Consider the following 13,205-nt stretch of genomic DNA (forward strand, 5'->3'; position numbering starts at 1 on the left):
TGATTTTCAGGATATTGTATATATTGTTCAGTTAAGATTTCTAGAGACTTGTTGCTTTATATCTCTAAAATTTTACACTGTTGATTTTCAGGATATATAAATTGATGGGTTAGCATTTCTAGAGACTTGTTGCTTTATATCTCTAAAGTTTCATACCCGTTGATTTTCAGGATATAAATATATTGTTGAGTTAAGATTTCTAGAGACTTGTTGCTTAATATCTCTATAATTTTCCAGCGTTAATTTTCAGGATATATAAGTTGTTTGGTTAGAACTTCTAAAGACTTGTTGCTTAATATCTCTAAAATTTCACAATGATGATTTTCAGGATATTAGATATATTGTTCAGTTAGGATTTCTAGCGACTTGTCGCTTTATATCTCGAAAATTTCAGACAGTTGATTTTCAGGATATATATAAATTGTTAGGTTAGGACTTCTAAAGACTTGTTGCTTTATATCTCTGAGACTGAACTTTGATATATTAGAATGTATGTGTATTTGAAGTTAAAAGCTTCGGGTTTAACGCTAGGCTAAGACGTAAAAAAAGGTATAATAAATTAACATAAACAGTTCAAACTTCAAAGCAAAGATCTTGCAATGAAAGAGATGTCATTAAGACCTAATTCTACATTATATATAAATTTTGGTTGAGGAGAAAGGAAGGTTATGGTAACCTTACCCCTCCTGCAAAATAGCCTCAAACCAATACATTGCTTCTCTCAAAATTTCAGCAGAGCTGTTTTTAATACTATAAATTGCATACGAGCAAATACATTTCAAAATCCTAACTTTAAAATGTTTTAAAGTAAAGGGGGGATCATATTTTTATTCAGTGCTTTTTATTTTTCTTTCCCTTGTAAAAAGTCATAAAGTTATAAAAATCCTAATTTTCTTTTTTATTCTGGGCAGTAATACAATTTATTCTTAAACAAGGATGACAACATCCATGAAAGTGAAGCTCATTTTTAAACTTCATTTTAGAGATGCTTCGCTTATAACATTGTTCCAATCGATATATTGTTACTTGGATGTTGCACCAGATTTTCATTACTCTGACAAAGTAATGTTCGCAGCTGGCTAAAATAACGTAACCCCTAATCCACCCCTTTTACCCCACCCATTCTCCTTCTACTGGATGAGCGAACTGACCATTAAATGTGTTCCATTTTAGCAAACTAAAATGACGACAATTTTTACCCTGTGCAACACATATATCCTATATCTATTATCTATCATAGTGAATAATCGTTCTAGCAATCAATATTTTTAAAAAAATGTTTAAAAAAGCAGATTTCAATGTAGTTGCAGTTGCACTACTAAAATATAGAATAAGCAAAAATACAAAAAGTAGAAGTTTTTTGTACTTATTTTATCCTATGACAAGTGTGGACAATTTTTCAACTCTTTTTATTCCCGGTATCATCACATTTTATAGAGGTGTGTGTTCATTTCTGCTTATTATTCGATATATCATATATTAACACTTGGATGTTGTACTAGATTTTCATGTACTCTAATAATTTTCCCCTGTCAATATATCCACGCATATCCTATATCCATTCGCATATTATTATGTCAACTAGTCAAAAAGTCTTAATAACAAATAAGGGATATTTTATGAAAAGTATAAAAAAAAGTTACAGGACGTCTGTTTGTCTATCCGTGTGTCTTTCTGTCTGTCTGTGTGTGCCGAAGGATCTCGCTAACCGAAGGATCTCGCTAACCGAAGGATCTCCTTTACAGTGTAGCTTCTCATAGATTCCTGGGAAGGTTTATAAATACATATGCAGAAGTAAATACACACCTTTTTATGATACTGTTATAAAAAGAGTAATTCAGTTTTTTTTCGGGGATAAGACAGTGATGTAAAATTGTATTTTTAATTATTTGTTTCATTTTAGGTATGTTTAATGAGATTTTTGTCGTTGGTGATTGGTTTATTACTTTCTTAATGCTTATTTATAATTATATGATTCTGGATGACTTTTTAGGGAAAAAGGGGGGCGGTATGAATATTTTTTTGCAAAGGTCGATTCTCTTTTGAGGGTGGAGGTACCGTACCCTCCCCAAATAGTTATTATAGTTATCCTTGAAGTAATAGAGTTATTTTTAAATTATTTATGTTTTTATATATAAGGTGAGGACTTTCAATTGACATCGGTTTGTTAAAGCAATTTTTTTCTAAATTCTAACATATCTTATCTATTGTTATGGGGGTTGAGGGACGTTTTTTTTTAAATCCTATTTTAAACAAAGCTCCCAGCGTCTATGGGCAATTAATTGATTTTTTGTCGTTCTACTTTACAGAAGTCAATTTTTGGACCTCACTACTTAAATAGATCACGTAGAAGGGGTACACTAAAAAAAAGGAAAGGAGTTCCATCAAATGCGCAAAATAAACTAAATCATAAAAACAGCAAAATATTTTTTATAGCAATGCAGATAGGGAGGGAAAATTGGTGTTTTAATAACGTTTTGTTTTTTGTTGGCTTAACAACTATTGGGGCTTTTTTGAATTTTGAATGGTTGGTTATGTTTAGGTGTGTGTTCAAACGTTTTAACCACAATTTTTTTGTATACAGAAGAGGTAATTTTGTGTCATCATTGGGGATGTAAATCAATTAATCGGCCATTGTCATATTCCATTAGATTCCTGATAGTAATACCCTTCTAGCTTTAACTTTATAATCTAACACCAATTGGGATGCTATTTTTTTTCTTTTTGCAACGTTGAAACTCTTTGATAAAAAAGAAATATGCTGAATTGCTGCGACACCAAATGAAAGGTATCATAAAAAGTTTAGGATTACTGGAGTATTTTTATATTTCACCCACGGATCTAAAAGGATAAGACTGTGGGCGATAAAATAATATCCATTAACAATGACGATAAACAAAATCTCCACTTGGTTAGATTGGTTAGAAGTTTTGGACTCTACTATTATTTCAATCAAGATTTAATAAAAGATCCCAAAATGCAGGGATCGGAAGCCTCACGTAAGCCGCGTGTAAGCCTCAGTGAAATCGTGATTTTATCACTATAAAATTGAGCTGGAGGTATAAAACGGCTCTTTAGCAGACAATCCTTCTTTCTTAAAATTTTTTTTCTGCTCACAAGCAGGTTTAAAACTGAGGCTTATGCGCGGCTTACGTGAGGCTTCCGATCCCTGCCAAAATGTTTTATCAAACTTTGAGTATTAGATTGATTATCAGTCCAATGTCCTCTCCCTCCCTGGAATTACTGGATTATTTATATTACACCTGTATTTTCAAATTAATTGACTTCATAAATAATTTCATTGTGCTAGTTTTTTCAGGGAGGGGACAATGGCCTTCAAATTTTACTTCCACCTAAATTTTATAGACTCTAGTATCTAAAGGGATAAGACAATGGTCGATAAATTGATGTACATCTCCAAGGATTAAACACAAAAATTGCTCCTTCTCTAGATTACAATTAGATGTTGAAACGTTTGAACACTCAACTTAATGGACCAACCAGTAAACAAAAGTCTCTAAAGTTGTAAACAAACGTGTAAGAAAAAAGTTATTACAAAACATATGGGACTAGTGTAATAAAAAGCCCAATGTCCCCTCACTCTCTTCTTGTACTGCATTATACGATTGAGTTGTAAAAAATAACAATGTCCAATCTTATAGATCGATACTTTTAATCTATATAAAGGGGTAAATTTGGTTTTAATTTTGAGAACTTTTATTGGTTGAGTGTCCAAATGTTTCACCCACTAATTGTAATCTACAGAAGGGATTAATTTGTGTATAAAGTGCATCAATTTAAAGGCCATTGTCTTATCCCTTTCGATCCCTATAAAAGTAATAAAATGACAAAAAACTTGTTTGTTTTTTAAAGTAAAAAGTAAAATACTTTTAAACTTTAATTGTAAGGAATTTTAATGCCAAAATCATAAAGTTTTTTTTACTGTTTTACGCGTCTTGCTAAATAACGCCTTTGGACCATCTTTTTGCTGCTAAAATTGACGTTTTCACAATGAAAATGTTAAAAATTAGAAAAATAAAAATAAGTCGATAAAATGTCAGTTATAGACTTAAAATCATTGATAGTCAAGTAATATAATTTTTGGTCTCATGAGATATTAAAAGAGATATTCTAAAGACAATGATAAATTGATGCATACTTTCAAATTTGATTAACAAAAAATATTAATTATTTTGATTTAAATTATTAATTGGAAAGTTTGCCTGCTGCTAGTTTGAACTATAGTTTCCATTTTAATATTCGTGAGAAATTGTCTGTAATCCGATGCTATACATGATTTTTCAGTATGTCTTAGAACTGGTTCCAATCCAGCGAAAATTAATAGGTTTCGAAGCCAAACTGGAAATAAAAGTCCCCAACGTTACAAACTAATGTTGAACCAAAGAAACAACTTTGGGTACCAGTACAATTTACCGTCCATGTCCCCTCCATCCCTAGATATTTTTGGGGTATTTTTTTGCGGTTGTAAGACAAAAACGCTTTGAAATTCACAGTCAAGTGCGCTTCAATAACGTTGTTATCCTTAAAGTGTGAAAATTATTTGCAATTTTTGTACAAATTTTATAATAAAATTACGCAAATTTTAAAATGTCAAAATCCTCGAAAAAAAATGTGAAATAAAAGTTGAAATTGAAATTTGATATTTTATGTTGAATTAATTTTTTTTAGTTGATACCTAAACATTTTTGAATAAGGTTTTCATACCAAATTTGAATATTTTAGTCGACAATAAACCCTTATGTAAATGTGGTCAATACTGACAAATCGTCAAAATTATAATTCGAAGTCAATTTAAACTACTTAAGATATCATAAAAAGCTTCACATATGTATTTGGATAGTTTTAGGCCATTGTTCATGGTTCCAAATCAACCCTACACTTACAGGCTAGGGTTGAAGTCACTATTTTTTATAATCCCAACTTTCCTTAATTAAAAGAAACATAATACAGGGCGTATTAATGTTGCAAAATGTCTTTTATTATTCGTCTCTAGTTACAACTTAGACTTGAAATTAGTTCCAAAAACTCTTTTTGTATAATTTTCTCTAAAAAGGGTTTGAGTGTCTTTTTCGGTTTAATACTATGGGGTTAGAAAATATATGGGATAAGACAATTAATGATAAAAACAATGCATCCCCAATGAGGGCAAACAAAATTATCCCTTATGAATTAAAATTATTGGTCGAAGCTGTTAGTTTGTAATCAAATGTCAATAAAAGTACCCAAAGTTTTAAGCCAACAAGTAAGATAACATGGTTGTAAAACCTTGGGTACCAATGTAATTTACAGTGCATTGTCCCCTCCATCCCTAGCAATGTCCATTTAAAATATAATTCTAATATAAGCCCTAATTTTATAATCTTGAGTATATAAACCTCGAATACTCGAATAGCTACAAGCATAATACTAAATTATCGCTCTACTTAATAACAAGAATAAGCATATACTTTGAAGGATAAGAGTTTATTTTGCAATTTATCACCCTATAGATTAAGAAGCTACTCTATAACTATGGTAAATGTCCATAAGTTACTCATATAGGAAAATTGGATATATATTTCTTGTTTATTGTCGGATTTTAAATCTAAGTTATCAAAGTATAACTTTTCAATGCCTGCCATATTTAGTTCTGTCTATTTTCCAATATGGCTTCGAAACTGGTTTATATCCGTTGGATTAGAATCGGTTCTCAGCAATACTGAAAAATCATTACAAACAATTTCAACTAATATTATAAGCATAACAAAAAAGGTTTAAATCTTATAATTTTTCATTATAATATCTCCTGTTGAAAGCTGTCTATAATACGATGCGACAAATATCTATTATCAATTTAAATTTTTTTTTCAAAATTTTTTTTAAATTTGTTAGGTATTACTGCGCTACTAATGAGCATGATTATCCTTTTGTGCAATATTTCAGGGATCTAAAGGAATAAGACAATAGCCGATTAATTGATGTACATCCCTAATGGTGATACACAAAATTACCCCTTCTGTAGATTGTGGTTGAAACGTTTGGACCAACCAATCAAGATTGTCCCCAAAGTTGTTGAGCCAACGAATAAGAAAACGTTTATCTAAAACTTTTGGGATTAGTTCAATAAACAGCCCAATGTCCCCTCCCTCCCTGACAATATTTAATGTAGTACATAAAAACTGAATTTGCAGTATGACACAAATTAAACGGTTCATCATATTTTAATTTTTTTCCATGGATAGTTGCAGAGCAGGGATAGGACAATGAACTGAAAATTGCATGTTCTCAATCTCTCAGACGTTTTCTTAAAAAAAACTTTGGGGACTTCTATTAAATCTGATTTATTTGATTCAAAATAGCGGTGTACAAACTTTTCAACCAACAATTTTAATATAATGATGTGGTAATTTTGTATATCATCATTGGGGATATACATCAATTTATCGGTCATTGTCTTATCCCTTTATATCCCTGTTGATGAGTACCGTAGTATTATGACATGGGTGGGTACAGAAGTAAGGATATTTTTGGGGATGTACATTAATTTATCTGCCATTGTCTTATATCCCTGATGATTACCGTAGAATTATGATATGGGTGGGTGGGGGTACAGAAGCAAGGATATTTTTGGGGATATATATCAATTTATCTACCATTGTCTTATCCCTTTATATCCGTGATGAGTACCGTAGTATTATTATGATATAGGTGGGTACAGAAGCAAGGATATTTTTGGGGATGTACATCAATTTATCGTCCATTGTCTTATCCCTTTATATCCCTGTGATGAGTACCGTAGTATTATGATATGGGTGGGTACAGAAGCAAGGATATTTTTGGGGATGTACATCAATTTATCTGCCATTGTCTTATCCCTTTATATCCCTTTATATCCCTGTGATGAGTATCGTAGTATTATATGATATGGGTGGGTACAGAAGGCAAGGATATTTTTGGGGATATACATCAATTTATCTGCCATTGTCTTATCCCTTTATATCCCTGTGATGAGTACCGTAGTATTATTATGATATGGGTGGATACAGAAGCAAGGATATTTTTGGGGGATGTACATCAATTTATCGTCCATTGTCTTATCCCTTTATATCCCTGTGATGAGTACCGTAGTATTATTATGATATGGGTGGGGGTACAGAAGCAAGGATATTTTTGGGGATGTACATCAATTTATCGTCCATTGTCTTATCCCTTTATATCCCTGTGATGAGTACCGTAGAATTATGATATGGGTGGGTACAGAAGCAAGGATATTTTTGGGGATGTACATCAATTTATCTGCCATTGTCTTATCCCTTTATATCCCTGTGATGAGTACCGTAGTATTATATGATATGGGTGGGTACAGAAGCAAGGATATTTTTGGGGATGTACATCAATTTATCTGCCATTGTCTTATCCCTTTATATCCCTGTGATGAGTACCGTAGTATTATATGATATGGGTGGGTACAGAAGCAAGGATATTTTTGGGGATGTACATCAATTTATCTGCCATTGTCTTATCCCTTTATATCCCTGTGATGAGTACCGTAGTATTATATGATATGGGTGGGTACAGAAGCAAGGATATTGTGTAGTGAGCAGTTTTTTTTACAGGGTGATCCAGAAAAAAGGTGGTTTAATAATCAGGGATCTTAAGGGATAAGACAATGGTCGACAAATTGATGTACATACCCAATATTAATACCAGAAATTATCTCTTCTGTAGATTAAAATTATTGGTTGAATTGTTTGGACACCTAACTTAATTAACCAACTTATCAAAAGTCAATAAAAGTCCCCAAACTTCATAATAATTTGTTTTTAAAATAAAAATCAAAAATATTTATTAAAGTAAAATATATAGGACTGAAATATTTTATATTAAAATATAAACTTTTAAAGCATACATCAAAAGTGTTTTTAAAATCTTTGATAAAACTTTTTCCAGTATGGCTTCGAAACCGATTATATATCATAAAAATAATATAATCTTTTTAATAATTTTTTTATTTTAATATCCATGGAAAGCTGTCCATAATATGATGCGATAAATAATTATTATAAAAACTATCTAGAAAATCAGAGTTTTATTTTTTATGAGCCATCCTGTATTTGTTTGTAAGACTATGCACAGTTCTTGGTAAGCAAATTTGAAAATGAGATGCTTTAATTTTGTCATGAGTTATAATTCTACAAAATATTGCATTATAATCAAGGGATCTAAAGGGATAAGAGAATGGCCGATAAACTGATGCACATCATATATGATGATACACAAAATTACCCATTCTTTAGGTTATAGTTAGTGGTTGAAACGTAAGGACATACAATGAGCAAATTTGAAAATGAGATGCTTTAATTTGCCATGAGATACAATTCTACATAATATTGCATTATTATTCAGGGATCTAAAGGGATAAGACAATGGCCGATAAATTTATGTACCTTTAATGATACTCAAAATACTACTTCTAGAGATTATAATTAGTGGTTGAAACGTTTGGACACTCAATGAGCAAATTTGAAAATGAGATGCTTTAATTTTGCATTATTATACAGGGATCTAAAGGGATAAGACAATGGCCATTAAATTGATGTACATCTCCACTGATGATACACAAATGTCCCCTTCTGGAGATCATAATTAGTGGTTGAAACGTTTGTACATCCAATGAACAAATTTGAAAAAGAGATGCTTTAATTTGTCATGAGATAAAATTCTACAAAATATTCCATTATAATCCGCTTAGCCGGTAAGGAGGGTGGGGACATTGGACTGTAAATTTTTTATATAGAAGAATTAGCTGTACAAGGGGTAATTTTGTTTAAGTATAATAAAGGTGTAAATCAATCTTTCGTCCGCTTTCTTATCCCTTAGATCAATCTAGTAATTAAAGAGTATTTTTTTAAAAATTGTAGATTCGAAAAAAAAAATATTTTTATGAAAAATTCAAAATCTAAATTTAAGTTTTTTTTCACTGAATTAAATTATTACCAAATTATGCTAATAAAATGTAAAACTTGATATTTTAAGTGTAAATAAATGTCAAGTTTTAAGTTTATCAGATAGATTATTTGCATTTTTAAAGTGACTTAATCAAATTATGTAAGAAATGGGGAGGGAGGGGATTTTGGACTGTAAATTATTATAGTACCCAAATTTTATACTTTATCTATTGGCTTTAAAACTTTGGAAACCTTCATTAAATTTTGATTAGTTGAATTTTTCAACCGATAATTTTAATCTGCAGAAGGGGTTACTTTGTTTTTCATCATTGGGTTTAATATCAAACAAAATTAATCCTCTGTAGAACAAAAGTATTGGTTGAAAAGTTTGGACACTTCTAGTTTGTACTACTCAATCAAGATTCCATTACATAACCCAATGTTTTGAAGCCAACAAATAAAAGAATTTGTTCTTGGTGTAAAAAGAAAAGCTTTTATTTTGTTCAAAACTCCTTAATTCCTATTATAATTGGATTAATATTATTACTTGGATCTTTCACCATATTTTTATATTCTCTAATAAAGTGAAATTTGTAGCAGGCTAAAATAACGATACAACCCACATCCACCCCCTTTATTCCATACCATCCCCTTCTACTGAATGAAAGAACTGACCAATAAATGATGTCCATGTTAGCAACCAAATTTTACGACAATTTTTCTCCTGTTATAGTATCCACGTATATTCTACATCCATTCTTTTATACCTAATCGTTCTATTGTTTTTTCCCCGGAAGGAAGGAAAGTTGATAATTAAAATCAAGAATAAAAGACAGGATATTGGCTTTTGTTTTAAAATATCGTATTATCGTTCAGGGAGGAAGGAGACATTGTATGGACTGTAAATTACACTGGTACCCAAAGTTTAAAAAACACGATATCTTTTAAATTGATGTACATGATTATAAACAAAATTGCCCCATCTGTAGATTACAATTAGTGGTTGAAAAGTTTTTTCACTCAACTTAATGAACCAACCAATCACAATTAAATAAAAGTCTCAAAAGTTGATGATCCAACAATTATGAAAACGTCATTATAAAACTTTGGGTCCATTTAGTGAATTTTGATTTTTTTTGGTTGTATACATTTATCTTCCATTGTCTTATCCCCCAACCTCCCTGAATTATATTTTGCAATTCTTTACAATATTTATCTAATCAATACTAATCAGTATTTTTAAAATCAAAATTGATGGTTTTACACAAGGAGGTAGTGGACAACAGCCTATTAAATATTCTGCTACCTAAAGTCTTATACATATAATATCTTATTCATTGGCTTTGACTTGAGAGTCAAAACATAATCACTAATGATTTTAATCTAAAGATAGGGTAATTTTGTTTATCGATGTTGTGATTATACATTAATTGATCAACCATTGTCTTATCCCTTAAGATCCATAAAAAAAACAGAAACAGGCGGACTAACATTTATTTAATTGTAGAGTAGCTGCGCTACTAGAAATATTGTCTGCTCCAATGAACTGTGAATTGATGTATTATTTTATTTTGACGGCGATTTCCCTTCAAAGTGCTTTGTTGATCTTAGAAACCCTCCCGCCTCTTATATAAAAAAAATGTAAATTTATAAGGGGAGAGTGTATTTTCAGTTTATTTATTTTTTACTTTAGGTTAGGTAGATACCAGGTCTGCAAGTTCAGGGCCCGGCATGGATAGGACCCAACCCACTGGTTACAAAATAAGGGGGGGGGGAGGCCCGGGGTCAGTTACCGATAAGCACTTTGAGGTGTAAAGTATAATTTTGTCTTTGTCTTTCCTACTCATTGCGTCATAATAAGTTTTTAATTCAGTAGCAAAAGGGATTATGTATTGAAAATTTAAATTTTACCTAAATAAAATATTTATTTTTTTTTTTGGGGGGGGGAGTAAATTTTGACTTATCCCTAATTAACCCCACCGAATAGCCTTAAACCTGTCCTAGTTCAATATTGAACTTGACGTTCAAGATATCTTTACTGACATACATATATACACATACAGACAGATAGCCAAACATCCTGTTACTATATTTTATAGAATAATAACATTTTTTTCCTCAAAATACACAATTCCTATATTTTAGTAATTTTATATATGTGTGTTGTTTTTCCCGTAATTAGTAGTTGATTATCATTTTTATTAATACAATTATAATTATATCCAAAAGTGGCATAGCAATAACAAGCTAAGCTTGGATATTCGTTAATAAACAAAATAATACCAAATGAATCTCAAAGGTGGTCCTAAAATTCAAGATTTTTATTTCATTTAGATGTAGTACATGTACCAAGTTTTAAGAATCTAGCTCAATATTTAGACTATTTTGCTCACTGTTTAAGTTTAGATGTCATTACGCCCCACCGCCCCTCTTATTCTGGTGGCCAAAGTTTTATAAACACGATCTCTCATAATTTAGGCTTTAAACTTCGGTTATTTTTCTAAAATCTTGATTGGGTGTTACAAACTTTTACATTAATAATTTTCACCTATTGAAGGGGTAATATAGTTTATCATAATGTGAGGTGTACTGAAATATATCTTCCATTGTCTTATCCCAGATAATAACAAAGTAATACTAAGGCCCTTTTTTTACTCTATCGGACAAATTGACGTACGGACATTTCCTAGTATGTAGAGAGTAGCTTCGCTACTAATTAATTTATCTTTTACGGCTGAAAAAACACTTGTTAATTTATTTCAAATTTAATTCCGACAAATATAAATTTTTTTTACCGACAAATTTTGACTTAAATTGAAAATATAACTTTTTTTGTTGATTTTTGTATTTAAATCATGAAATTTATTTAATTCTTTTATATTATTAAAAATGTATACCTTTAATAATCAAACTAGAGGGTTCGCCCCTAGATCTTAGGGGTTCCGCATTTAAGGGGAGGGACGAAAAATAGTTTAAAACTATCCTAAGACTCAAATTTTAAATAAAGTAGCCTAAAACCATCGCAGGAACTTAGCAAGCTAAATGATGCAAAGGTTCTGCGGTTATCAAGAATCTTAGTCACACACAGACAAACATTCAGATACTTTTAAAACTAATACTTTTTTTATTTTTTCAGGTTGGTGACGTGCCAGCTGACTCCCCCTACCATGGGATGAACATTTTGTCTGTGATAGTTGCTGTCTGTTGTGTCTGCATTCTTGTCTCTTGTATCACAATATTCTTATTGTGGAAACGGTGAGTACATCTAGCGGTCAAATTTTGAACTAAAATATATGTTGCCTAGAGGCAGGATCCATCGAAAAAACACACAGTTTATACTTTTATTACTTTTAAAGTGGATTATTAAACAATAACATTATGATCATTACATTACATATGCATTCTTGTCTCATGTATCACAATATTCTTATTGTGGAAACGGTGAGTACATCTAGCGGTTTTATTTTGAACTAAAATATTAAATGTATCTTCCAAATATATTGTAAAAATACCTCTAATGGCATAATTTAAAATACAATGGTGTCTGTAATCTTGTCTCTTGTATAACAATATTCTTATTGTGGAAACGGTGAGTACGTCTAGCGGTTTTATTTTGAACTAAAATATTAAATGTATCTTCCAAATATATTGTAAAAATACCTCTAATGGCATAATTTAAAATACAATGGTGTCTGTAATCTTGTCTCTTGTATCACAATATTCTTATTGTGGAAACGGTGAGTACGTCTAGCGGTTTTATTTTGAACTAAAATATTAAATGTATCTTCCAAATATATTGTAAAAATACCTCTAATGGCATAATTTAAAATACAATGGTGTCTGTAATCTTGTCTCTTGTATCACAATATTCTTATTGTGTAAACGGTGAGTACATCTAGCGGTCAAATTTTGAACTAAAATATATTTTGCCTAGAGGAAGGATCCAACGAAAAACACACAGTTTATACTTTTATTACAAAGTGGATTTTTAAACAATAATATTATGATCATTACATTACGTCTGCATTCTTGTCTCATGTATCACAATATTCTTATTGTGGAAATGGTGAGTATATCTAGCGGTTTAATTTTGAACTAAACTATCAAAAGTTTTTTCCCAGTATAGTCTCTTGTTATTGTAAAAATACACCTAGTGACATAATTTTGAACTAAAATACAACAGTGTCTGTAATACTGTCTCTTGTATCGCAATATTCTTATTGTGGAAACGGTGAGTACATCTAGCGGTTTCATCTT

The 13,205-nt window shown here is 30.8% G+C and overlaps 1 protein-coding gene across 1 annotated transcript in view; it reads left to right on the forward strand.

Moving 5' to 3' along the window:
- The window catches only part of LOC145322909 (uncharacterized), a 31,721-nt gene that overhangs the window by 14,203 nt on the left and 4,313 nt on the right, over nt 1–13,205 (forward strand). Inside the window, exon 2 of the mRNA XM_080165262.1 lies at nt 12,085–12,203. Coding sequence (XP_080021388.1) covers nt 12,085–12,203 — 119 coding nt within the window. The remainder of the gene's footprint in view (nt 1–12,084; nt 12,204–13,205) is intronic.

This window comes from Acartia tonsa, chromosome 6 (assembly GCF_053477335.1).
Source record: "Acartia tonsa isolate MP-2025a chromosome 6, ASM5347733v1, whole genome shotgun sequence".
Lineage (NCBI taxonomy): Eukaryota > Metazoa > Arthropoda > Copepoda > Calanoida > Acartiidae > Acartia > Acartia tonsa.